The 26,518-nt window shown below is 41.2% G+C and overlaps 1 protein-coding gene across 1 annotated transcript; it reads right to left on the reverse strand.

The window, feature by feature from the left end:
* Positions 1-5,516: 5,516 nt before the first annotated feature.
* On the reverse strand, positions 5,517-7,188 carry LOC117270866 (BTB/POZ domain-containing protein KCTD12-like). The gene has a single exon (XM_033648851.2). The coding sequence runs from the start codon at positions 7,025-7,027 to the stop codon at positions 6,239-6,241; it is 789 nt and encodes a 262-aa protein (XP_033504742.1). The 5' UTR covers positions 7,028-7,188; the 3' UTR covers positions 5,517-6,238.
* Positions 7,189-26,518: the final 19,330 nt, after the last annotated feature.

Here is a 26,518-nt window from a genome sequence, read left to right on the forward strand (position 1 = left end):
AGGGCTGTATAAATAAGTTTTAGTAATAAATGAAATATCAGCCAATCAACTTATCAAAGAAAATGATTACAGGGTGTTGTGTTGATTTTTTTTTTATCATTTCATTTGGGTGAGTGATTCTTCCTTTAAAGGTCCAGTGTGTGAGATTTATGAGTGTCTATTGGCAGGGATGATACATAATATTCATAAATATGTTTTCATTAGACTGCTAGATGCCACTAAATCCCACTGGACCGCTAAAGGAACAGCCCAGCATTTTGAGGGATACACGTATTAGCTTATTTGATGAGTTACATGAGAAAAGTGATACCAATAAAATGAAATCAAAAAACAAGTCGTGCTTTTATATGTGTCATCAGTGCATCGTATCCTTATACAAAGGTTCATATGATATCTGAAGAAATGCATGTATAATGGTCTGTATGACCACTAATGAATTAGCGAACCACAAAGGGCTGGCTCATGATTACTTGGGCTAGATACAAATTCTGGCGCATTACTTTTTGTAGGTGTACGCACAAACAGTACATGAGAACAACCTGATCAGTGAGCTGGGGTTGAATTTAGTTACCTCAAGACAGAGTCAGGCTAGCTGTTTCCAGTCTTTGTGCTAAGATAAGCTAAGCTAAGATAAGCTAAGCTGCTGGCTGTAGCCTCATACAGGCATATATTCACAAGGCACTTTATTAGGTACACCTTGCTAGTACCAGGTTGGACACCTTTTGCCTTCAGAACTACCTTAATTATTTGTGGTATAAATTCAACAAGGTGCTGGAAACATTCCTCAGAGATTTCGTTCCATATTGACATGATAGCGTCACACAGTTGCTGCAGATTTGTCAGCTGCACACCCATGATGCAAATCTCCCGTTCCACCACATCCCAAAGGTGCTCTATTGGATTGAGATCTGGTGACTGTGGAGGCCATTGGAGTACAGTGAACTCATTGTCATGTTCAAGAAACCAGTTTGAGATGATTTGAGCTTTGTGACATGGTGCATTATCCTGCTGGAAGTAGCCATCAGAAGATGGGCACACTGTGGTCATAAAGGGATGGACACGGTCAGCAACAATACTCAGGTAGGCTGTGGTGTTTAAACCATGCTCAGTTGGTACTAAGGGGCCCAAAGTGTGCCAAGAAAATATCCCCCACACCATTACACCACTACCACCAGCCTGAACTGTTGATACAAGGCAGGATGGATCCATGCTTTCATGTTGTTTACACCAAATTCTGACCCTACCATCTGAATGTGGCAGCAGAAATCCAGACTCATCAGACCAGGCAATGTTTTTCCAATCTTCTATTGTCCAGTTTTGGTGAGCCTGTGTGAACTGTAGCCTCAGTTTCCTGTTGTTAGCTGACAGGAGTGGCACCTGGTGTGGTCTTCTGCTGCTGTAGCCCATCTGCTTCAAGGTTCAACGTGTTGTTCGTTCAGAGATGGTCTTCTGCAGACCTTGGTTGTAACGAGTAGAGATGGTTGTGTGTGAGAATCCCAGTAGATCAGTAGTTTCTGAGATACTCAGACCAGCCCGTCTGGCACCAACATCCATGCCACATTCAATGTCACTTAAATCACCTTTCTTCCTCGTTCAGAAGCTCACTTTAAACTTCAGCAGGTCGTCAACGTGCCTAAATGCATTGAGTTGCTGCCATGTGATTGGCTGACTAGATATTTGCGGTACTGAGTAGTTAAACAGGTGTACCTTTTAAAGTGGCTTGTGAGTGTATATGAAGGATGTATCAATCATCTCATATCTTTTAGCAAGAAAGCAAACACACACATTTCTCAAAATGTTGAACTATTCCTTTAAAAGGTAAGTTTTGTTTGTCATGTAAAAATGCATGTATGGCCCAGACAGATGCACTACACTGACGTATATGAAAAAAATATGTCCACACTGCAAATGAAAACAGCTTTGCATTGTTTCATGTTTACTGCAGTCCTTGTTTAATCAATAGACGTATTGCTGTTTGAAGCAGGTTTAATGTGACTTATGAATTGTGAAATGTTTTGCAGTTGCCTTGCTGGTTCTCAGTTACAATATGAGCTTCGCCAATGCTGCCACTGTTTGTCAGATGATTATTATGAGAGCCAAGCTAAACTGTTTCACAGTTTCACCCATCTGAAAACATCATGTGGAAAAACCACACCCCCACTTCTTTATCCGACTCCTATCAGGCTCTCAGCCTTTTTGTTATTGTTAAACCTGAATGTTGAGTTATTTCTGCAAGTCTGCAAGGTTCCCTCATGCTTGCATTTTTCATGCTTATGCTCCACAGTGAAATCCCACAGTATACACAATACTGATAAACGCAAATGTAATGGCACAGCCACTGCTGTCCTTACACCCTGTGAAAGAGCCCTGTTGTAAATGGGACATCTCAGATAACATGGGAATGGAAGGAGAATGTTCGTACGTTTAAAGGCCTTCGAATTTTATTTTCTGCTCTCACACCTAAACAAAGAGAAACACATCTTGTTAATTAATTATTCATGTGTTGTTCTCCCTGTGAACAGTGTGATGTGTCTGTATCAGAGAAGCTGGAGAAGGAATAAAAAAAACATTACTAAAGACATGCAGGTTGCATTGAGCTCGAGGCAGACACTGTGAGAGAAAGTGTGAAAGATTTAGCACATAGAGGCTGATATGAAGAAAACTGTGTTATCTCCAACTCTGTAAATTGGCTAATTTGGCTCTCTTTATCTCCCTCCTGCGCTCTGTGTGGTTATTTGTATGTGTGTGTGTGCGTGTGTGCATTTTCAGCGCTTGGCTGGCAGAGTTTTCTTGCAGAAAAAAAAAGGCATGCATCAAGTGAAATGTGTTTCGGAGGTGGTTTTTATCAAGGACTCACACACACACACACGCACACACACAAGGTCTGTATTAGAAATAGCTGCTTGGCAGAGAAAGAGGAACCAAAAAGAGGATATTTAAATTTAATAAAGTGTTTTATGCGTCTTTTAACCAACGTTTGTGTCATCATTTCACATGGTCTGAATCTAATGCAGGAGACAGAAGGTACTAAAAGGCGTCTTTGCCTTTTAGAGCAGTTTAAAGTGCTCACCCATCATTGTTTTCTCATGATAATTCATGCAACATGAAACACACTGTGAGGACAAATGTGTCTGATTTTGCTGAGCCCCAGTTGCTGTATTTTTTGTCGAGGCCAGTGGAGCAACTACATCCTGTTTCTGGAGATCTCACCAGAGGAAGTGTCGCGGTCGATCCTTCCTTTTTCCTGTCCAGATGGCAGCATCAGCTGACAGCAGATACGAGGTCTCTTGCAAAGACAAGTCTATCTTTGAAGTAGCTCATTGGTGGCAGAAGCCTGCGTGGGCGGCTTAGTTGTTGGGGGGGGTACGCGCACATGTGTATGTGTGTGCATCTTTGTGTGTATGCGCGTGTATGTCTTCACATGAATTTGTGTGCCTATAGCGAGTCAAGGAACAAATCAACCACAATGTATTTTTTACAGTAACAGCTTCAGTGCTGCGGGACATCTGACAAATAAATGATTCATTTTGCAGATTTTTTTGTTACACATTTGTTTCTGAGCACACTCGAACAGCCCACACAAAGCCCTTTTCTGTATTAGACTTGATCCTAGGGATAGTTTGGATTTGTGCCCCAGGATCCCACAAGGGAACAGACATTTGATTACTGTACTTGTCAGCCAAAGAGAAATCCCCCTCCTCCTTCCCATCCTGCCCAGGGGAGATAACAGAGCTCTTCTGTGCTGCAGAGAAAGACAAGCTCTGCCAGATGGGCTACCAAATTCTACTTTTGACTACAATTTATTGGCATTCATCTTAATCTTAGCATGAAATGGACATAAATTATCACCCTTATGTAAAAAGAGAAGTCTTTGAAACGGCAGAGAACTTGTATAAAGCTCAGAGTACTTTGCATGATCTACATGGAGGGAAATGACAATGTTCACTCTTCCTAAAGTTGGTTTCAGTGTGATCAGTATCTAATAAAAAAGCAAATTCTCAACGGAGTTTTGAACTGTGTCAGCGTGTCTGCATTTGGTGTTTTTTAATACAATGACTGATGGAAGCCTTTACTAGGAAACACATGACTTGACAGATTGCGACTGATAAAATGTGGCTACCGTGAAGCTAAGCTGATGCTACACTTCTGCAGTAACAAAGTTATTTAAAATCATTTCTCTCCCTCCTCTTGATTTGGTGACCTCTGAATTTATAATGTGATAAATGTCAGGTTGAATGTTAATAACAACATGATGTGACCTAATTCAGGTCAGATTCTCATCAAACCCATTTTAGTCCACTGAGGTTGTTTCTCATTCAGCAGGAGGTGGATTTGATGTTTAATGTGTCCAAACTTGCAAAAGTATCCCTGAGTGAGGTCAGAAGTGCCAAAAGTAGGACAAGAGGATGTCTTCAGGGGATCAGACAACCATGCAAGGGCCTAAGTTTTATTTTAACACTGGGGAGGACACATGTGACTCACCTCCAGGAAATTTGGAGCATCAAATGCTTAATTTTCTGCGTGCTGGTGAATTTGTATGCACTAATTTGTGCCTTTTGAGCATCAATTTACGATAGAAATGTCCCAAATGAAAAAAAGTCCACGGCTACTTTGATGCTTTTATTTGGGGCGGATGCACATGATCTTAATATTGAAGCATTAAAAAAAGGACAAAGCACTCTGTCTTTGGGTGAAATAATCTCATATATTTATCCTTTGAGCACAGGCAATCTAACAGACCAATGCACATCTACTCCTCAAGGTCTCGACTCTACGCCTTCGATACACATTAGTCTGTTAGATTGCCTGTGCTCAGAGAATATATTTATGAGGTCATTTCACCTGAAGACAGAGCGCCTTGGGTTTGTTTCTCATGGTTGCCTGCACCATTTTAAGACTTTCTGGATCCTGTTTTTTGTACTTTTCATCAAAGAGCACCTGTTGAACCAGCCGTCAGAGCCAAGCTTTGCTTCCTTCTTGCATTTCGAACTATCTAAATTAAAAAATGTCAAAAAATGGTGACAAATGCACATAATAATCTCCCAGAACCCAAAGTGACGTCTTGAAATAGTGTCTTTAGTCCTACTAACAGTCCAAAACCCAAAGACTCTTCATTTACTGTCATAAATGACTGCAAATAACAGCATATTCTGACATTCAAGAAGCTGTGACCAGTAAATTTCTGCTTGAATAATAACTGAAATGACTACGAATTTATCAAAATAGCTCGCAACTGGGGGGCCCATTAGCTCACCTGGTAGAGCAGGGGTCTCATGTACAAAGGCTGAGTCCGTCCTGCAGCAGCCATGGGTTCAACTCCAACTCACAGCCATTTGCTGAATGCACACCCCCCTTAATGCTGTAACTGTCTTGACTAATTGCTGCAGCTCTACTAGTGACCGGAGAAAAAATAAAGCATGTTTGTGCTTACTTGCATGAAAATAACTGACAATATCTCAAGAAAAACAGATGTTAAGAAAGTTTCCACAGTGAACTCAAGGGGACAATGAGATGGATAGTGTTACAAAGTCACACTTTATTTGCTGTAGCTTTATATCTAAAAAGAAAACAATGACAACAGCTCATAGATTGCACATAACAATGAAGCACGGTGGAAAAAGTCCCAATGTGTAATCCTCTAAAGCAGCGATACTGTGTGTGCGTTTATATAAGTGAATTAAACATATAAAGTACTGTATGGAAAATGCAACTTACTGTCTCCATCAATCTCCCAAATTAAAGACACGAGAAGCAATTAAAACATCTATTTACAGCACACATGTCCTGGTTAATGTGTTCAGAGCCTCAGTAGCCTCTCTACAGTATCATGACAATGCAAGCACAGCTCAGTGAGGATCAAAAGAAACCAGCCTCTAACATTTCTGCCATGTTGGGTAACCACTGAAGTCATTTACTTAAAAACAAAGCATTCTCTGTTACAGATTTAAAGGCAGTGGAGCCAGCAGGGAGACTAAAATAACCCCTGTGACATGTCAAAAGAAATTCTTCTCACTAACCAATGAGATTTATGTTGGAGTCTGGAGTCCATTTGCAGGGGAGAGAGGAAAATGGCAGAAAAGTTAAACAGTGGCTGATCCAATACAAGAAAATGAAACTACACAACGGTGAAAACTGCCAGTTTGGGATGTTGATTAAAGTAAGAACTATTATGACTGATGTTTGCTCCAAGTGTTAATTATAATAAGAGGTGAGCAGGGAGCAGTCCTGCAGATTTCAGTCATCGGGAGAAGACATACTCGGTGTAACTGGTCCACAGTTTGTCTTCCCCAGGGTCGTTACTGGCGTATGAGCAGGTCCCAGTAGAGTTGCAGGCCACCATGTGGAAACCAGCCTCTGCCAGGCGGTCAAACGCCTGCTCCAGAAAGTTATACTTGAGGTAATACCTGGCGGTGTATTTGTCCGGCGGGCGGTCCGGGTCTCGGCTCTCATTCAGGGTGTCTCCAAACACCTCTTTAGCCAGAGAGATTTTGCTGCACACGGTTATTCTGGCCACCCTGCGGAATTTTGCGTCCGCCTGGATGTCCCTCCCGATGGTGTAGCTGCCTCTGTACCCGATGGTGATGTAGCCGGCGCTGGCCCCAGGAGAGCGCAGCGTCCTGTCCGAGGAGGAGGTGGTGGTGGCAGGGCTGTTGAGCTCAGCCTCCTCGCTGTCCTCCGTGTCCGTGTCTTTGCTGACGGCTGCCAGGCGCCTCGACAGCTCCGGCAGCTGGAAGAAGTCCGCTTCTCTCTGCAGCCTCCTCCTCTCTTTGAAAAACTCGGGCAGGAAAAGCTCAGAGTCCCGCAGATAGTCCAGAATGTAGCGGAAGAGAAAGCCGTCCCGGTCGAAGAAGAAGCGGCCCTTGCTGTCTTTTGGCAGGTCGCCCGGGGAGCTCTGGGTGAACTTGGTCCACAGCAGGGAGTTGGGCACGGTCGCGAGAGTCTCAAGTCGGGTCACATACACCTGTCCACCCACGTTTAACTCCACTATCTCAGGGAAAGTTGAACTTTGGCTGCCGGTTTGTGCCATGTCTGTGTGTCCCTGGAGGTGCCCTAACAAGGACGGGGAGTTGTTGGAGAGACTCCTCACTGTACTGAAATGTTTGTGTTGGTTTGGCTGTGTGGGAGGAGAAGGAAAAGGACGGCCAACAGACACATTAACTGTTCACTGGAAAGCCCTGAGAAAACACAATGATGCCTTCAAGGGCCCTATGTAAGCCTCAACTTCCTCCTGTCACACTGTCATGCATGTGTGAAAGTGACAAATAGGCTACGCCTGTTTTACTCATGTTGGCTATTGTGCTCAGGGACCAAAAGTTAGATGAGGAGATTAAAAACACTCAAATATTTGAACTCTAAGGTTAGTTTAGCTTCGCATTAAAGGTCCAGCGTGTAGGATTTAGGCGGATATAACAGCATAAACTAACAGTATTGGGGAGTAACTACTTACATGTAACCGAGTTACTTAATAAGATTACAGAGTTGATATAATTTCAATCCATTACAGTGACTGAGAAAGACTGTGTAATTAAATTTACAGTTACAAATCAAGATGTTGGTGATTACACGGGGGTTACATCCAAATATATTCTGTCAGTAAAAAGCTTAAATGTAGAAAATAATCGTCATTATCTTGAAAAACTTTTAATAGAAGTTTGACAGTACTGAGTACTGTTGTACCTGGTTTAAAATTTACAGTACATTTTTAGTAGTTTTCAGTTTTATTGCCCAGGTTAAAACATTTAAAGTAATCAAGAAGTAATGAAATATAACAAGTGATATTACTTTGATGTAGTAATTAAAATAGTTATATTTCTTATTACATTTTTAACAAGGGTCTCCAGAAGCCTAATCTGTCACCAATTATATTTCAAAAGTAACCTTCTCAACACTGTAAATGAAATATAACATTCATACCTTTGTTTTTTATTACTTTATAATCACCTTAAACTAAAGGTGCTTTCACACCTGCCCTGTTTGGTTCGGTTCAATCAAACTGAAGTATGTTTGCCCCCTAAGTGCGGTTCATTTGGGCAGGTGTGAACACAGCAATAGCACTTGGGTGCGCACCAAAACAACCAGATCATGACCTTCTTGAAAAGGTGGTCTTGGTCCCGTTACAAATGAACTCTGGTGCGGTTCATTTGTGGTGAGAACATGTTCCGACCTCGATCCGCACCAACAGCAGTCACATGACACATTGTTTGGGTTAAACATGAGCACGTTACAGTCCTGGAGGATTATTAATGTGCACCTCCTCCTGTACTGCCTTAATATGCACATTCAGCACATCCCATGCATCAAAACATTGTTTTCTAGTTGGAGCCGTGCCTCGTTTTCAAACTGTATGGTTTGTTTACTTCCTGGATTTTTCCCACATGGAAATTCTGACCAATCAAGAGCAGCTTTCTCGGGCAAGGCATTTGATTTGGTCTGCGTTTAAATGCTTAATGGAGATGATGTGTTGAATTAAATCATGTGGCTAATAAACTGCTCTTGTAGTTGGAAGAAGTCCTCTCAAGATTAGTTATATGTGGCAATATTCCCAAACATGGGGCAAAGGCATTTTTCTTTCATAGTACTCCTGTAACGTTATCCCCATCACTTGCAGTCACCATGTTTCTCATCTCAGCTGCCTGTTCCATCAGTAGAGACTGACCCCTGGTGGTGCATGCTGTGCACTGCATCGCCTAAATTCAGCATCTCTGTGTAACTTGAATTGAAAGAGGTGCGTTTGTATTTTTGACAGTATTCAAAATAATTTCTAAACACCCCAGTATACTGTAATACTGCACAAGCCTATTACACATCAGCGATATAATAAAGCACTCTAACAGGGAGCACTCCGCTGCCTGATGAGTACTTTGCCCTGCTTGTTCTTTGGTGCTTCAGTCAAAATATAATCGCAGGACCTAAACTTGTGATGGGGTTTCAATTATGTGTGGTTACCAAAAGTACAGATCACACCTTCTGTGAAACCCACTCATGTAATGACGCCTGTAAAGTGCACTGTAAACTCACTTTTCATGACAAGTGAAGATTTGGAAACACTGTGGAGTTTTTTTTAAGCTATGATGGATGGTTAATGTCTTTATTGCCTGCCCTTATGACTTTATGACAGGTCAGGTAAGGATCTGTTTATCTCTATAGCAGGATGTTCGTGTCTTTTTGCAGCACAATACATAACACATAAAAAGGTCAAGGTGTGTTCATTTGCATGTATCCCATCAGGCTGCAGAAACAGATACAGTGTGGTCTGTTCAAGTTTTATTAATACACTCATTATGTTTACACAAAGTGCTGTGATGTTAACAACACATCATAACCTGTCACATAAAATGAGTGGAGTCATGGTCACTGACACTCATAAATGTGGGATTCAATGGTTGTTCTTGACTTTGGAAACAGCAGCTTCACCTCATAATCAATTTAGTGCTGCAGATGTTCTGGGGCTTTTAAAAATAGGCTATAAAATGATCCTCTTCAGCAAGAGTCTCTCCAGGTGTCATGACATTGTAGTTGTTTAAATGTACTTTTTATTGAGGCCTGAAAGGACTTCTCGACTATGTTGGCTTAAACGTTGTTCCCAGAAAACAAAAACCCCCTCAAAACAACTGGTTATACTCCATCTGTCAGAAGACTCTGATAATATGTTTAAAAGCTGTACAGCTACTTAATGGACTCTGCGATTGTTTTGTCAACATAATGTCCGATGGCTGTTATTATAGGTCTGTAGTCATTCATTCCTTATCTGTTTCGGCCTTTCTTGGTGCAGGGTTGCAGGGGGGTGGCATTCCCAGCTGACACTGGGTGAGAGGCGGGTACACTCCGGACAGCTGCATTATAGATGCTAACTTTTTAAATGCATTATTTGTGTGGTGTTATGTGTTATCGGCTTCAAAGTGTGCGATTTTATTTCATGAATCAAGAAGTTAGGCTGCATGCTAAAGTTCAGGGGAGCAGGGGCGTTACAGTATTTGTCATATTTGCCCTGAAACATTTTTCCTTACGGGCCCTCCAGGAATCAAACTCATCCTCAGGCCTCCCACATCTTAGTTGAGAATACACTACACTGCGGGCTTTTCTCATTTCACAATCTGGACGACCTCGATTCCTTTCCCTATCTCCTCTCCTCGTGTCTTAGTCCCTTTCACCAGAGGTATGAGCTGAAGAGGCAAGATGGAGGCACGAAGAAAAAGGAGTTGAGAAAACAGGCAATTAACTGCCATTTTATTAAATATGAGGTGGGTGTCACGCTGGTCACGGCTCTTTTATAAGTCACAAAGGAAACACCTATGCATCCATGCTTGTAGCTCCTCTGGCAAGCCTCCTTTCTTGTCGCTCCTCCCTCCTCCAGATGGATTTTAGGAACTGAGGCATCCTTCAGCGTGGCTCTCTGAGATTGATTTCCAGATCACAGGCAGGAGTACGGAGGAGAGAGAAGTAGAGGAGACAAAATATAAAGAAAAGCCCCGACTTTGACAAGAATACTCAAATTCTGTTTTCATGTGATGAAGGTTGAAACATCACCTTGGCTAAGAATCAATCCTTTGTTTCCCAGGTGAAACGCAAGAGCCAAACTTTACTGTACAACTGAGAGAGAGGAGAGGTAGTATAAATGTGTCTTTGGTCTCCCTGCACTAAAAAATAGAGTTACAGCAAAGGTCAGTCACACAATGTAGCAAAAACCTCCACTTTAAAAGGTAAGATAAAGCTGGTCGGACTGATGTGTGATGTCTCCGAAAATCCCTTCTAAATACTTTTCCTCAAATCCACAAAAGTCTTAATCCAAGATCAATTTCAGCTTAACAACAAAGAGCTCTTTGATCTAGTCTTGAGGTACAGTGTTGGCTGTATTCATATTTCAGTCCACACACACACACACAGATCATCTGTGTGAGATGTAATTGGTCTGTTATCTCAGATGTTTGATTTTGTTTGATGCATCAAAAGCATCAGTTATTTGTAAGAGAGACTGCGGATTTAGATCCATCTGTGTTGTGGAAAACAACAGAGTACGTTTATAAATACAGCTGCAGCCTGCAGAGATGATACAGTATGTAAAAAACAAACATCAGAGTGGCATTGCAGTAAAATGGTTGTTGATTTTGCACAAGAAGTGTCATTATGGAACAAATATTGCAGAAAAGCAAGTGTTAATTCAAGTATAACACAAAAACATAGATGGATTACTGACCACGCACAGGCTCAGGGGCCCAAAGTGTCAGGGGCCCCTTGGCCTTAACCTGCAAAATGCCACTCAAATTAACATGCACTGACCAGGAAGAGACACAAAAGACCACAAAGAGGTGCAAAGGAACTAGAAAGAGACAAAAAAAAACCTACAAAAACAGGACAAAAAAGTCCACAAAGTCTGCGTGTCTTGCTCCAATGTAGGAGAGGTGTTGGGGCTTTTTGAATATTTGTACCCAGGGGCCCATTGTATCATAATTTACTCATGCACACAAATAGTATGCAACAGTGGAAATGCTGACTAAAAGTTTTGATGAAGCAAAAACATCTGGATATTGACTCCAAATCCTGGAATAATGTAGGTTTTATTAAAGCCTTTGTATACAAAAAATAAATAAATAAAACAATAACATAAAATAAAATAGAATAGGATAAAATAAATAAATACATAAATATAAATGGATTTTGATAAAAAAAAAAATTAAAACAAACAAACAAACAAACAAAAAAAACACTTAAGGCCCCACTGGGATAATGGTAACTTTTATGCTTTTGCCTCTGCACATCGACCCCTCCATCATGTCAGGCATTGTAATGATTACTGGTGGTTATAACATCATGTCAAACTTTTGCAGCTTTAACCACACCACCTTGTTGCATGCCACACACTTGGTTCTTGTTGTAGAGCACAAACTGTCATGACTGTAGCACCCAGCATTTCCTGCTGGAGACATTTCAATGTGTGGATTAGGGCGACATCTAGTGGACAGTTAATGAAAAAGCAGTTTGATGTTATGTTACTGTGCTGATGATGTTTACTAAAAGTCACATTATCTCACACTTTTTTATGACCCACATTTAAGACGACAGGTCATTGTTTGCAACTTATGAAAGAAATTGTTTACAGAATTAATTATTCATAAATTGAAAACACAAATGGAAAAGCAACTGTTTACTGGAGAGTAAACCGGAGTTTCCATATTCATAACACTAAAAAACAGATGTATCACAAACACTTTGTGATAATAAGATAAAATCTCTGCCTCCCTCTCTCTCTGTCTGCAAACCACACACACCTAACAGTCGTCCTCTGTCCAGTCTCATGACCTCATGTCCTTGTTATCGCCGTTAAAGGTTACCATTTTTCTCAGTCTGGCAGAAGATAATTGGATAGGGAAGTTATAAAGTTGAGCTTTTCAGCCATTTCCTCGAGAATATGAAGGTTAAGAGACAGTGTGGCTCCTTTACTCATCATGTGTGCTCCCCTCTGAGACAGTTTTTGTGTTTATCTGCAGCTTTGGCTCATATTTTTAAGGCCGTGCATCATGTTGTGTTGAGGGTTGTTGATCCTGACTGAAAGACATTATAGGCTTTATGTTCATGTGACACATTAGAGTTGGACTTTTATTGTTTGAATTGTTTGAAAGGTGGAAAGAATGGCAGGCCAGCAACAACTTTGCACAGACATAAAACAGGAATATTCCTCGGCTGGTAGGCTCCGAGATTTTTAAACTGAGGCTTAAACTTTGGTGTTTTAAAGGGTTAGTTCGGATTCAGCCAAGTCACACAATAACACAAACTAACTACCTATTGAGGGAGTGGTGTAACTGAAATACAAATGGTCATCTTGGGGGTTAAGTATTAGTTTCAGTACAGTACTTCAGTAAATGCACATAGTTATTTTACACAGGAAAGTTTCCACAGTGCAACTCATTGAGATGACACTATATGAGCTCATTGGAGAAAAAAAAAAACCCAAACTAAACCCAAATTTGAGAAACGTACACGTAGATACCATTTTAGAATTTACAACACAGAAGTTTCTTTTTTGCATAAAAACTCAAATACAAATGTACAAGCCTATTTTCAGTTCACCTGGCGCCACCCAGTGGTCAGAAGATAAACTATTTTTTTTCTTTTCATACAGAGTATAGCCACAGGAAAACAAAACAGAGTAATTATTAGACACCATCACATATTTACTTCTAGTTTCCACTTTTAAATCCTGTCTGAAAACACACCTTTTCAAGCTGGCATATTGATGCATACTGATTTAATTATGACAAACATGGCGGTGACACATTATTATGTTTCAGTGTTTGTAATACTGAGACCCTTAATAGGAAAAACTATCTATTTGCTTTATGCCGAGGTTTAGAGCAGCTGTGAATGAGCAGCCTTCCAAAAACAAGTCAAGGATGGCTGAAAATATTTCGAAGTGCTGTTAGATTGTTGTGACTTTGCTTTCAATGCTCTTTCTCCATGTGTTTTTATGTGTGTGTGTGTGTGGTGCTGTTTTAAGACTCTGAGCAATCATGTGACCTGCTTGTGACATGAGGCAGCCTCCTGATGTGACACACAGCCGAACACTGTCACTCTGCAGCTTGCTGGAGTGTGACCTCCTCAACACTGCCTCTGTGCTCCCTACAGCACCCGGCCCATCATCCACATGTTGTCACCCCTCTCTCGCCCTCACTCAGCTCCTCTCCAGTGATTTTCTCCCTGCTCCCGTCTGACACAGCGACAGAGACAAGAGGCAAAAACCTTCTTTTCTTCTCTGTCAACAGAGAAACACTCGTCCTCACAGTTATTCTCCAAAACATATTTTGACTTATTGAGCATGTTCTTTCTTAACCCCCCCCCCACACACACATCTAGACTTCACCATATCTCATACACATCTAGTCTCATTCCTCTCTCTGTAATTTACTTGTTTCCCTTTTTCTGAATAGGGATGATTGCTTATACTGTATTTTAAGTGTATTTTGGCATACTACATTTGACATACTATATATTGGGACATACTAAGTCTAGTCCCACTCTACTGTTCTGTGATTGGCTAGTAGCCTATTAACCCTAACCATGACCATTTTGCTCTAAACCATACACATATACAGTACAGGCCAAAAGTTTGGACACACCTTCTCATTCAATGTGTTTTCTTTATTTTCATGACTATTTACATTGTAGATTCTCACTGAAGGCATCAAAACTATGAATGAACACATGTGGAGTTATGTACTTAACAAAAAAAGGTGAAATAACTGAAAACATGTTTTATATTCTAGTTTCTTCAAAATAGCCACCCTTTGCTCTGATTACTGCTTTGCACACTCTTGGCATTCTCTCCATGAGCTTCAAGAGGTAGTCACCTGAAATGGTTTTCCAACAGTCTTGAAGGAGTTCCCAGAGGTGTTTAGCACTTGTTGGCCCCTTTGCCTTCACTCTGCGGTCCAGCTCACCCCAAACCATCTCGATTGGGTTCAGGTCCGGTGACTGTGGAGGCCAGGTCATCTGCCGCAGCACTCCATCACTCTCCTTCTTGGTCAAATAGCCCTTACACAGCCTGGAGGTGTGTTTGGGGTCATTGTCCTGTTGAAAAATAAATGATCGTCCAACTAAACCCAAACCGGATGGGATGGCATGTCGCTGCAGGATGCTGTGGTAGCCATGCTGGTTCAGTGTGCCTTCAATTTTGAATAAATCCCCAACAGCATCACCAGCAAAACACCCCCACACCATCACACCTCCTCCTCCATGCTTCACAGTGGGAACCAGGCATGTGGAATCCATCCGTTCACCTTTTCTGCGTCTCACAAAGACACGGCGGTTGGAACCAAAGATCTCAAATTTGGACTCATCAGACCAAAGCACAGATTTCCACTGGTCTAATGTCCATTCCTTGTGTTTCTTGGCCCAAACAAATCTCTTCTGCTTGTTGCCTCTCCTTAGCAGTGGTTTCCTAGCAGCTATTTGACCATGAAGGCCTGATTGGCGCAGTCTCCTCTTAACAGTTGTTCTAGAGATGGGTCTGCTGCTAGAACTCTGTGTGGCATTCATCTGGTCTCTGATCTGAGCTGCTGTTAACTTGCGATTTCTGAGGCTGGTGACTCGGATGAACTTATCCTCAGAAGCAGAGGTGACTCTTGGTCTTCCTTTCCTGGGTCGGTCCTCATGTGTGCCAGTTTCGTTGTAGCACTTGATGGTTTTTGCGACTCCACTTGGGGACACATTTAAAGTTTTTGCAATTTTCCGGACTGACTGACCTTCATTTCTTAAAGTAATGATGGCCACTCGTTTTTCTTTAGTTAGCTGATTGGTTCTTGCCATAATATGAATTTTAACAGTTGTCCAATAGGGCTGTCGGCTGTGTATTAACCTGACTTCTGCACAACACAACTGATGGTCCCAACCCCATTGATAAAGCAAGGAATTCCACTAATTAACCCTGATAAGGCACACCTGTGAAGTGGAAACCATTTCAGGTGACTACCTCTTGAAGCTCATGGAGAGAATGCCAAGAGTGTGCAAAGCAGTAATCAGAGCAAAGGGTGGCTATTTTGAAGAAACTAGAATATAAAACATGTTTTCAGTTATTTCACCTTTTTTTGTTAAGTACATAACTCCACATGTGTTCATTCATAGTTTTGATGCCTTCAGTGAGAATCTACAATGTAAATAGCCATGAAAATAAAGAAAACGCATTGAATGAGAAGGTGTGTCCAAACTTTTGGCCTGTACTGTATATTAGCTTATTTTAGCATTGTGATCCTATGATTCAGATACTATAGCAAATAGCTGCTGTTAATGTAGTGTTAGCCCTTCACCTATTATAATAATATCTGAATCATGTGATCACAATGAGGGTTAGCTGATTCAAATAAATTCATAAGCCACAAACCATGGCAACACCAAGCATATCCAAGTCATGTGCATCACATTTTAGTGTCCCCTGGAAACAGTTTCCATCATGTTGTGTCTTGTATCATTTTGTGTCATCAAATTGATATTTTCATGTGTCATCAAAATCGGTAAAGTTGTTACTCCATTTGCTTGTCTTGTGGCTATTTGCACGTGTGTTCCTCATTTGGGGTGTTTTGAGTTCTCACAGTTTACTGTATGTAACTGAGTATTGTCTCTGCTTGACACAGACTCTCCTTGAGTTCACACCCCACTGTCGGAGACTGAAATATAAAATCTTTAGTGAACACGTCAAATGAAACATTAACACTCCTTGTACAACTAAAAGCTAACGCAGGAGGAGATTGGGGAGGTGGAGGGAGTTAAACATCTGAAAGTGCAGCAGGACACAGAGCTCAGCGTTACTGATGCTGACTGACTGAGTGCAAAATGTTTATATTGAGATACTGGGGGTAGACATATGTGATTGGAGGAGGTGGCTGTAAAATGACTTCAGAGCCTGTCTGACTTACATTGAGGCTCCGTACATTTATGTGCAATGAACTTTATTACATTGCATTATAATGGTGGGCAACCTGCTGGCTGTGCCCAAATGCTGAATTTATCTCCCACTGTTTAAAGTTACAAACCAGAGGATAAAACATAATAAACTCTCAATAAAAACACAGTTTAAAGTTAATAAGCCACTGTTAGTCTCCTTTAGAGTGAATTAAACTGCCTTAAAGAGTAACTGAAGAGCTGTAAAGCAGGGTTTCACTGCCTTCTCTGGGTACTTCACTGCCCTCAGTAATGTTACAGGATCCTGGAGTCCACCTAGCGGTTACCAGCGGTAACAAGCTGTAAACACAACACTGACAAATCATCACTTTACTCTATGTTGTTAATTGGTGATCTCATTAGTTACAGTTACTTGTTTACACATCTGACAGAAGTTGAGTGTGTGGCCAGTATTTGCTCTCTTTAAACTCTGTTTTGGTCTCCACCAACTCCTGAGATAAATATCTGGCTATTTAGCTGCTAAAAGCTTCAGTATGTTCACCAGTTGCTAACTGTCTGTCTGTGAGTGAATGCCCTAGTATAAAGAACAAGTAAGTTCACAAGGGGGGTGCAGACGGGAAGGTGGATGGGTCAGATGGACTCCGGACTTTCACCCAAGAGGCCACTGTTTGTGTCTCATGTGAAACCAAATATCAACTGAGATATTTTCATAACAACGTAGTGAATTAGTAGGTGTAGCATACCACACTAGTGAGGAATGTAACATGATGCTTTACGTTACTAACAAACAGTGGTGTAGTGGTGGTTGAGAAGGTGGGTGTACTACTAGGTAGAGGGGTAGGTTACAGAGGAGGAAGTGGGTATACTGTTCTATATATTCCAATGGCTTTTCATCTGTTAGGTGGGTATACTGTAAATGGCCAAAGAAAGAGGTGGGAAAACCCCCCATAACACCACTGCTAACAAACATACTTACTTATTTTAAGCCAAACCATGATGTTTTTTTCTAAACCTAATCACATTCTTTTGTGGCCTAAACCCCAGGAAGTAAACCTAAAGACTAAGCTTTTTACCCTCATCTAAGTTTATCTGGAAAAGAGACTGTACACATTTAATGAGCAGAAACTGTTAATTTCCTGGGAAAACAGAAGTTTCAAGAGGCAACCCTGGGAGCTCAAAAATGAAGCCAATGTGTTAGTGCCAAAAACTGCAGTTCCTTGAATGGCCACTTGAGGCTGACTCCAAGAGAAAGTTGGTCCTCATAGACACCCGTGTTGAAATGCGAAATTTACAGCAGAAATAAACATGTTTACAATGTGGTACAAAGAAAGATTTTGGCCTCTATATCTAATTTCCCTTCTCGTGACAACTGCACAGGGGTGAATTTTTAATATAACTCACCCATTCAGAATTTACTAAGGCTTTAAGTTACATATAATTAAGCAGAATTAAGGCTCCTTGGTCAGATCCACCCTTCGCTTCTCCACAGCACCAGCGTCTTGCCCAAATATGGACACCTCTGGCTCTAAAAAAACCCAAGATGGCAATGGTCAAAATACCAAATTCAAGGCTTCAAAATGGGGGTTCACAAACTAGTGGGTGATGTAATTGTAGCTACGTCCATTATTTTTACAGTCTATGGACACAGTGCATATAACAAGCATTTATTAACACACTGTCCCTGAGCATCCAAAACTGATGCTAGAGGACCTTGACAAGTAGAGACACTGACCAAGTGTCAGTATTTGACGAGTTGGGAGTGAGAGTGTGAGGTTTTTTTTTTTTAAGGAATTGTTCATCCCAAAGTAAAATAATTAGCCAACACCTCATCAAAGATCATACAGCCAAGCTAACTGTGTAGAGCATTATAAGTGAAGCCACTGTTATGACCCAGACCTCTTACTTCCTTATTGTGGTTCAATTGCAAATTCATCCCGCCCTTATTGGTAAAAAATGACAATTTTGTATGTATGTGTGTGTGTATACAGTTTGTGTGTGTGTGCTTGTGTGTGTGTGTGTGTGTGTGTGTTGCGTGGGGGTCCTGACTGTGCATGTCTTTGTGCATGTTTAAATGCATTGACGTGGTGGATACGGCCGTTATTGTGGGCATTTCTGTGCTTGTGTGTGTCTTTATATGCCTGTGACATACAGTCGTTGCTTATGGCTATAGTTTGACTCATCTTTTATGTGACTGGACTCTGTGTGTGTGTGTGTGTGTGTGTGTGTGCGTGTGTGTGTTCTTGTCACCTTCTCTCAGGGTTATGTCTGCACCCTTGTGCTCCTCAATCAGCTCTAATGGATCCTCTGGCTCAGACTCAGCCAGGGCACTGATTGTGATACTAAAGACGCTCACACACACACACACACACACACACACAAAGACACTTACACACATAGCATAGGACAGGGCGGGGCTGAAGGATGTGCGCGTCGTGATGAGCTAAGAGGTATGACGACCCGACTAACATTTTCTTCCTGTCTTTGTCCTTTGTTTCTTCTCTTGTGCTTCACCATTACTGCCCCGTAATGCTGCACCTCATGCAGTCAGTAATGTAACACTGTCATAATACAGAATGAAATTATGCAAAATAAAACAAAATTTAGAATGTGTTTTTGCCTTAGAATAAAAAAAACTTCTTCCTTGTCTCAAATCTTAGAGCTATAAATATGAGATTGTGTAACATACAAACTGCATTTTTACATCTTTCCCCCTGTGTCTTTGTGTCATCCACCCCCACCCATCACCACCACCACCAGGGCCCTTGTGTGTGTGTGTATGTGAAGAGTTCACATGAATCCCATCCACCCTCCCTCCCTCAACGTCTTCATTCAGAGAGTGAACAGGTCCCCTGGGGCCAATGTGTGCTATTGTGTGTGTGTGTGTGTGTGTGTGTGTGTGTGTGGTGGCTACATTATTCTCCCCACTGACTTTCTATGGGATGAAAAAAATGACTGTCCATCCAGTGTCCCCCTTCCCAGCTGTCTTTAGAAAAGAGATGTGCTGAGGGGAACATGCTGTACAGCAGGGCAGCCCTCATACAAATAAAGACACAGAATAGTCAGAATATCACGATTAAAAAGATACGACTGTTGACTTTTTATTTTCTGAACTCTCCATAGTTCTGAATTTGGCCTTAAAATCTTACATATCACATAAAATGAAAACATCTGTATCAAACCGGATGATTATTTTTTTTTTAAAAAAAATCACATTTTATATGTTCAACGCTGAATTTTAAACATAAATCAGTCAAAAATAAAATAATTCTGTCAGACAGTAACTAATTCACATGAACGCTGATTTTGCAACAGTAAATTCAGAGATTATACAAATAGCAATGAGAAAAAAAATCTGCAGAAGTCAGTATTCAAACAGGAATCACTTTTGAAAACCTTCATTTTATTCATTAAATATGCTGTAAATATAGATAAAGCAGTCTAGAGCCTAACTTTACACCTCAGTAAATTGTGCACTCATACAACAAAATGATTATTTCGACTTTAAAGCCACAGTGTGTAAAAATGGTGAGTAACAGTGACATCAGGGGTCAAATTCTAGATTGCAGCGCTCACTCACTCACCCGGGTAAGTGACGGTGGCCTCGTAGGACAAAAAGCCATGCGCAGACAGCTGAGTTTTTCAGGAGTATCTAGTGATGAGGTGAATATTTATTCAGGAATCTAGACCATGTTATGATATGTTATAGCTTACCAGTGAGATATAGGTTATCTGTGAGATATATGTTAGGAGTGTTTTATTTCTAATTGTTTTGGTAACACGAGCATTAGCACAGTAATGCTAAAATAACACGTTTTATGTGATAGTCACGGCACAGTGCGGCAAATATAGGTTGGTACGATTATAATATATGCGTTTCCAGAGTGTTCTTCCACAGGACACAGGGAGATGAGGACGAGGGAGAGGATGAGGAAGAGGGAGAGGGGGAGGAGGAAGACCAGGGAGAGGAAGGGGGCGAGGGTGTAGAGGCGGTGCAGGAACGGCCAGGTGAAAAGGAGTGTCTCGGCTACCCAGAGGGAAGAGGAGGAGGACAGGCTGACAGCCTTCGCAGCAGCGCAAGAGGAATCAACAGATTAGGCTGTAGGCTAGGCTAACCATTTAGCTTAGGCTGACCAAACGTCCTCTTTTGCCCAGACATGTCCACTTTTCACAGGGAACTGCCCATTGGTTCAACATCCCATTGTTCTGACCTTATTAAACTCATTGTTCCAAAGTCCGTTCCGAAATCATCATGATGCCCTGTGGTTAAGGTCTGGTTAGGTTTAGGCACAAAAACCACTTGGTTAGGGTCAGGAAAAGATCATGGTGTGGGTTAAAATGAAAAAGAAAGTGACAAACTCATAAGCCGTGAGCCTGCCTCAAGCCGGTCGCGGCGCACCATACGCCCTCCGCGAGCTGTTCAGCACCGCGGACAGTCGGACTAATGGGATGACGAACCAATGGGCTGTCGAACCAATGACATGGACCCCTTTTCACGTCCCGTCCGGGGCATCCGGGGGGTTTTTATAAACTGATGATAATGTCCGGTTTTCCGTGTGTTTGTGTGTGTGTGTGTTAGAGTGCGGCACAGGCCGCATATTTCTGCCGAACCTGAACCGAGCCCGACATTATTTAATGACCAAAGCACTGAGTTTGTGTCACACAGTGGTTACAGGCTATTTCAACTGGCCGGGCGTGCTCAGCAGAGAGGGAGACCTCTGTGTGTGAGACGGGAGCGGGAGGCGCGAGGTCCGACGCTTCCAGTGAGAGGAGAGGGAGACATAAAACAAAATAAGATAAAATAGGAAAAACCTGTCTCCCTCTTTTATTTGATTTTCAGCGTTTAATCAAGGCGGAGGCGGGCGGCTGGAGGTCCGAGACTTCCAGAGAGGAGAGAGGTAGAAACAAACAGCCAAAGTGTGTCTGTGTGTGTTATGTTCAGGTGTTGTCACGTAAATAACAGTGCCCAAGCAATAAACAGGACAGACAATAGGATTTTATTTATTTTTACACTGCATTTTCACTGAAAGCTGGCCGAATCCGACCTGACCCCAATACAATTTATAGCTACATTTCTGACCAAACCCGGCCCGACCCGTCGGGTACCGTCGGGCTCGGATCGCCACACTCTAGTGTGTGTATGTGTCCCCTATTGGGGCCTATCTGAATTTCTGTCTTTGAGAGATATTATTTTGTAATATGACTGAATTTTCTATCCATACATATAAATTTTAAATATATTAAAATTATAAGGCACCTTTGAGTAAACTGTGAGTATCATTTAAGTAGGCTATGTCGTGGCCGGCCAAGTGTCCTCTTTTTTGGAAATCAAAATATGGTCACCCTAATTTAGCTGTAGCTCTGGGATAATGTTAGCCAAGGCTAGGATAACGTTACCACGTAAATGTAATATTAGCCGTCACTCGAACTTAGACAAAAGGGAAAAGTAGTTGCAAACATGAAGCCAAAATTATTTTAAAATATCAGATTGAATTACCTGTCTAGCAGAAAGCAGGCAACCTCCGCATCCCTTGTGAAATCCTTCTCCTTCAGGATTTCTTTCCACCTGGAATAAGCAACGCCGATATTCACTCGCGTTTTGTCCCGTCCTCGCTTATCTGATTTTTTTCTTTTATTTGGTGGCGTGGTTTCCCTCTTACGTGGCAAAACACGTGTGTGCTCCTCCATTTAAAGTGCGACAGAATCATAAAAGTACAAAGCAGGTTCAGGCAGAAGCGCCCCAGATTGATCTTCACCTTCTCTGTCTCCAGTGACGGCAAGTTCTAAGTAAACGTGAAAAGTGAAGCACGTATATCCCTTTCAGCCACTGTATTCAAATATGGCGACGCAAGAAGGCAGCCTCCAGCATACCGCGCCCTGCCTGTGTATATATAAAAAAATTATTCTAAGCCTATGAGAAAGCTTCCATTTGTATGTGAATTGCATTACACTTTAGTAAATATATATTTATGAAAGCAATAGCTGATATTTGCTAATAAACAACCACGTAACTTACACATTGTAACTTTAACTTACCTGATCTGTATCAACCACAACGGCGCAGTCGTCACCAAACCACTGATATGTTGTGGCACCAAACCAGGTATTTTAAGCTAAAATATAATGTTTTCCCTAACCATGCCATTTTTTTTGTGTGCTTAAACATAGACAAATATTAACCATAGAGTTGTTGAAAGATAAAGTTTTAACATATTCGCTACATAATAATGTACAAATGTTACATTATCTGTGGTTTGCAGGAATAAAAAATGCCAACTTTTATTCTGGGGAATTGGGTTAACCATAAAGTTTGTCTCAAAAACATCAATTTAATTCAGTTCAGTTCAGTTCAATAGAACTTTATTTATCCTGAAGGAATTTGTTGTGCCAGAGAATGCTTCAAATTACAGTAAAACTAAGTACAGTAACCACAATTTATCATTCACAACCAGTACCAACCAGACAACCAGTGGGTTCCCCAGATCAGGGTCACTCACCGGGCCCAGTTTTAGAACAATAGAGTACAACCGCACTACCGTCTGTATTTACGCCACTGGGAAGAGTCACTGGCAGTAATGTTCCAGTGCTACTCACCAGGGCAATGTTGTTAATATAAGGACAAACTTTTGTAACCTTAAAGTTCAGTATTTGGCTTTTTGCATTAAAAAGTTTGCACATTGAAACTCTTGTTAAAACTGAGCCAAATTTATTGTAAAATACTGTAAAAGTAATTTATTGTGCATCTTTGGAAAACTATAAAAATCAATTAATGTATTCGACCAAAACACAAATTAAGAGAGAGGGAAAAAAAACAGAGATAAACATTGTGATACACTGACATGACTGTTGGAAGACATTTGGATTTCACATGGTTTCCCATCCTCAGTCTCTGCACTACTGACTCTCCATACATGCAGGTCCAATAGAACAATTAGATTGTCATTGATCCATTGGAGTTGACGGCTCTCCACCACTTGTAAAATCTAGTCTCGGAGGATCTGAGTAACTGTTTGACTCACAGCTCTAATTCCAAATCAGTGAAGCTGATTCATGGCTCTGACTCATTAGGGATCAGAGGGGTTTGCTGATGGTAGAGCAGTCGCCTCATTCTTGTGGCGAGCTCCAGACGGTTCTACCCGCAGCCTTCCCGAGTGGAACAAAGCTGGTTCTATAATTAAGTTCTCGTGGCTGATTCGATTTGAGCAGCCGCTACATTCATTTTGCTAAAGATGCTCCTCAGCTGCTTGGAGGGACTAATGGAGGAGATGGAGAGATATATGGGAAACAATTAGACATGACATTATCGTATGGTGTGTGTGTGTGTGTGTGTTTGTGCATGTGTCTGTAGTCGTGTATAAAAAAAGCTGTATGTTTCTACCAATGAATCAATAACCCTTTTTCCTCAACACTTATGTTGATACACCACACACATACTCTCTCATCTCAGACCTACATCTTTCTCTTCTCTCCTTCTCCGTCCCTCGCCCTCTTCCGATGTTTCAATTAGCTAACTTGCAATTAAATTACAGGGCGCATTACTTAAAAGGGACATAAATAGTGGCCAGCCGACATGATGGTGCCTCAGCCACAGATGAGATATGAGCTGCCTTGTGTCACGCTATCTGGACATGAGACGGTATGATCCTGAAATCTCGTTTGATGCTCTGCAACATGTTCAATCACGTATTTTCACCTTTGTCTGTGCTGACATTAAAAAACATTAAAGCCTCCCTCCACCTAAAAATGTGTTTGTACATCATTACTTCACTTTAATATTTGACCTTCACTGTGCAGAATGAAGGGGGAAGTTTCTCTGTGCTCAACGTAAACCTGAAAACAAATACGTACAAGCATCATTTTATGACATCACAACAAGCCTGGAAGCCAATCATGATCCAGTGTGCAGCTTACATAGACTCTTACGGCCATCCTGATGACGTGAGCTCAATATTCTGATTCTCTCTGTATCAGTCTGGCCCCGCTGCCGCCCCAAACACTTTCCAGAAATTAAAATCCAACAGGGGCTAGTCAGGGATCTGCACCGTGGTTGACAATGTAAGCAGCCAATCAGGGGCTGCGTTGTAGTTAATGACACAAAATGCTGGCTGCAGCTTGCAGCAATAGTGGCAGCTCCCACTCCTTAGTAAAGTAAACACAACAGTAAGGAAAGTTATTGCAGAAATAGAGTCAATTACAACAATCAAGCAAGAACAAGAGTAGGTACTTGTTTGTTGCTGTTCTTCCAACTCGATTTGGCAAAAGCTTGGTTTTTTAACTGGGTCCGTTGGTGATGAAGATGTTCCCTGGTGTTTTGTTATGCTGATTGGCTGAAGGAGTTTCTGTCAACGTGAGTTCTCACGCCCACTGAAAGTGTTTGAGGTTGCAGCAGGGCCAGACTGATGTATAAATACACTTTTATAACTCTTATTTAAAGCAGATTATTTCTCATTTCACTGTGTTTAATGTGTGGTTATGTTTAGGCACAAAAACCATTTGGTTATGGATGTTAGGAGGAGATCATTTTTTTGACTAAATACCTGAAACTAGTGCTACAATTATGGCTGAAAATGCCATCTTTGTTAGTTATCTGCAGCTTGGCAGCCATCTTGCCTGCCATCCAGGATCCCCTCCACCTCCTGGTGATAACTTGAGGACATACACATGTAATCAGAGGGTCATTTAATTTAAGAAATGGTAGGTGAGAAACGTACAAAGGTAATGTCTCCGTAGTCTGCAGAAACATACACCGCCGACATTTTCTTCTGCCGACTGCGCTGATGTCTTATAGCGTCTGAAGTTTTCTTGGCAAACAATAAGAAATATTAACGCCGCTTTCCAACCTGCGTTTCACGCTGAAACACTCCTGACAGGACGGTGTTCAGGAGCAGGGGCTGTTTGGAGCTTCAGTCACATGAAAACTGTCTGAAGTCTGAGGTTGAAGGTGCTGCCCCATTCAAGTGTAACTTTGTATTTCACTCTGTATTTCACAAAGCTGGGACAGACAGATTAAAAAAGAAAACGGAGGCAACAGAGACTACGTTTTATGTGCTGTTATGAGTCAAGCTCCAAAAACGCGGGATCCTAAAATACTCTTAATGGATTTCAATAGACCGGATCACTGTGACGTCACTCTAACAACAACAACAATCACTACGGGGTAGACTAGCAAATAATTACAATTGTGGAGATATGTGAAATCTGCAAACTTGCTTATTTCTGTAGTCATTTTCAGCCGTAACTGTTACATTTAAAGATATAATTAAACACTAGGATCTGACCTATCTAACGTTTCTGCTGTGCTTCTTTCTTGTACTTTGTTGCTTTGCTAGCATCTTTGATAAACCAAATCTACCAGCACGGAAGCTAAACAAAGTACTGCTGTAGATGGGGTCAGAGCAAGACATATTTTAGCCACTTAAAAAAAACAATATCAGTGTAAGTGTACACTATACTTGAATATTTGCTCTACTTTACCTTACACACTGACTGATCGAAGCAGAGGTAGACCACCAACTCAGTATTCTGAATTCTGAATCTGGTGATAAAACAGCTTCAATTCCTCATCTGACAAAGTAAAGTGGTGAAAATATTCTAAATATAAGATAAACTTAAATTGATATTGATTTTTTTGAGTGAAGGGCCTTTTTTAGGTGGCTAAAAAAATGATTTTATTTATCTAAGATTTTCTACCCAAAAGTTATTGTAAATAAACACTGTGATTTGGTCTGTAGTGTCTTTCTTTAGATGGTCCATGCCAGTTAAGGGCCCATCTTTAAAATTCCTCACCCCCAGTTGGTATTGCAGACATTTAGCTGTTGTCACAGGCAATCCTTATGATGAGTACACTGATTTATATGTATATAATTGGTGGAGTGTCCCTTTAAACTAAACATGCAACCACTATGATATTGTTGAAAAGGGGTCTTTATGAAATGTGTCGTCTTTAAATTAATCTAAATGTTTAAGTTTTGTTGTGACATGAGGATGTTGACTTTTTGGTGATGTTTGAGGCCAATTACATTATATGAAATGAGATAAAATTAACCAAACATTAGGCTATGCAAATTTGGGTCTGACCCCAACCTCCTAAATGTTAAACAAAAAACATTCCATATCACAAATAACATTTCCG

This window comes from Epinephelus lanceolatus, chromosome 2, assembly GCF_041903045.1.
Source record: "Epinephelus lanceolatus isolate andai-2023 chromosome 2, ASM4190304v1, whole genome shotgun sequence".
NCBI classification, from domain to species: domain Eukaryota; kingdom Metazoa; phylum Chordata; class Actinopteri; order Perciformes; family Serranidae; genus Epinephelus; species Epinephelus lanceolatus.

What these genes read in the sequence shown, in the direction of transcription:
- LOC117270866 (XM_033648851.2), bottom strand. Translation starts at nt 7,027, where the DNA reads ATGGCACAAACCGGCAGCCAAAGTTCAACTTTCCCTGAGATAGTGGAG.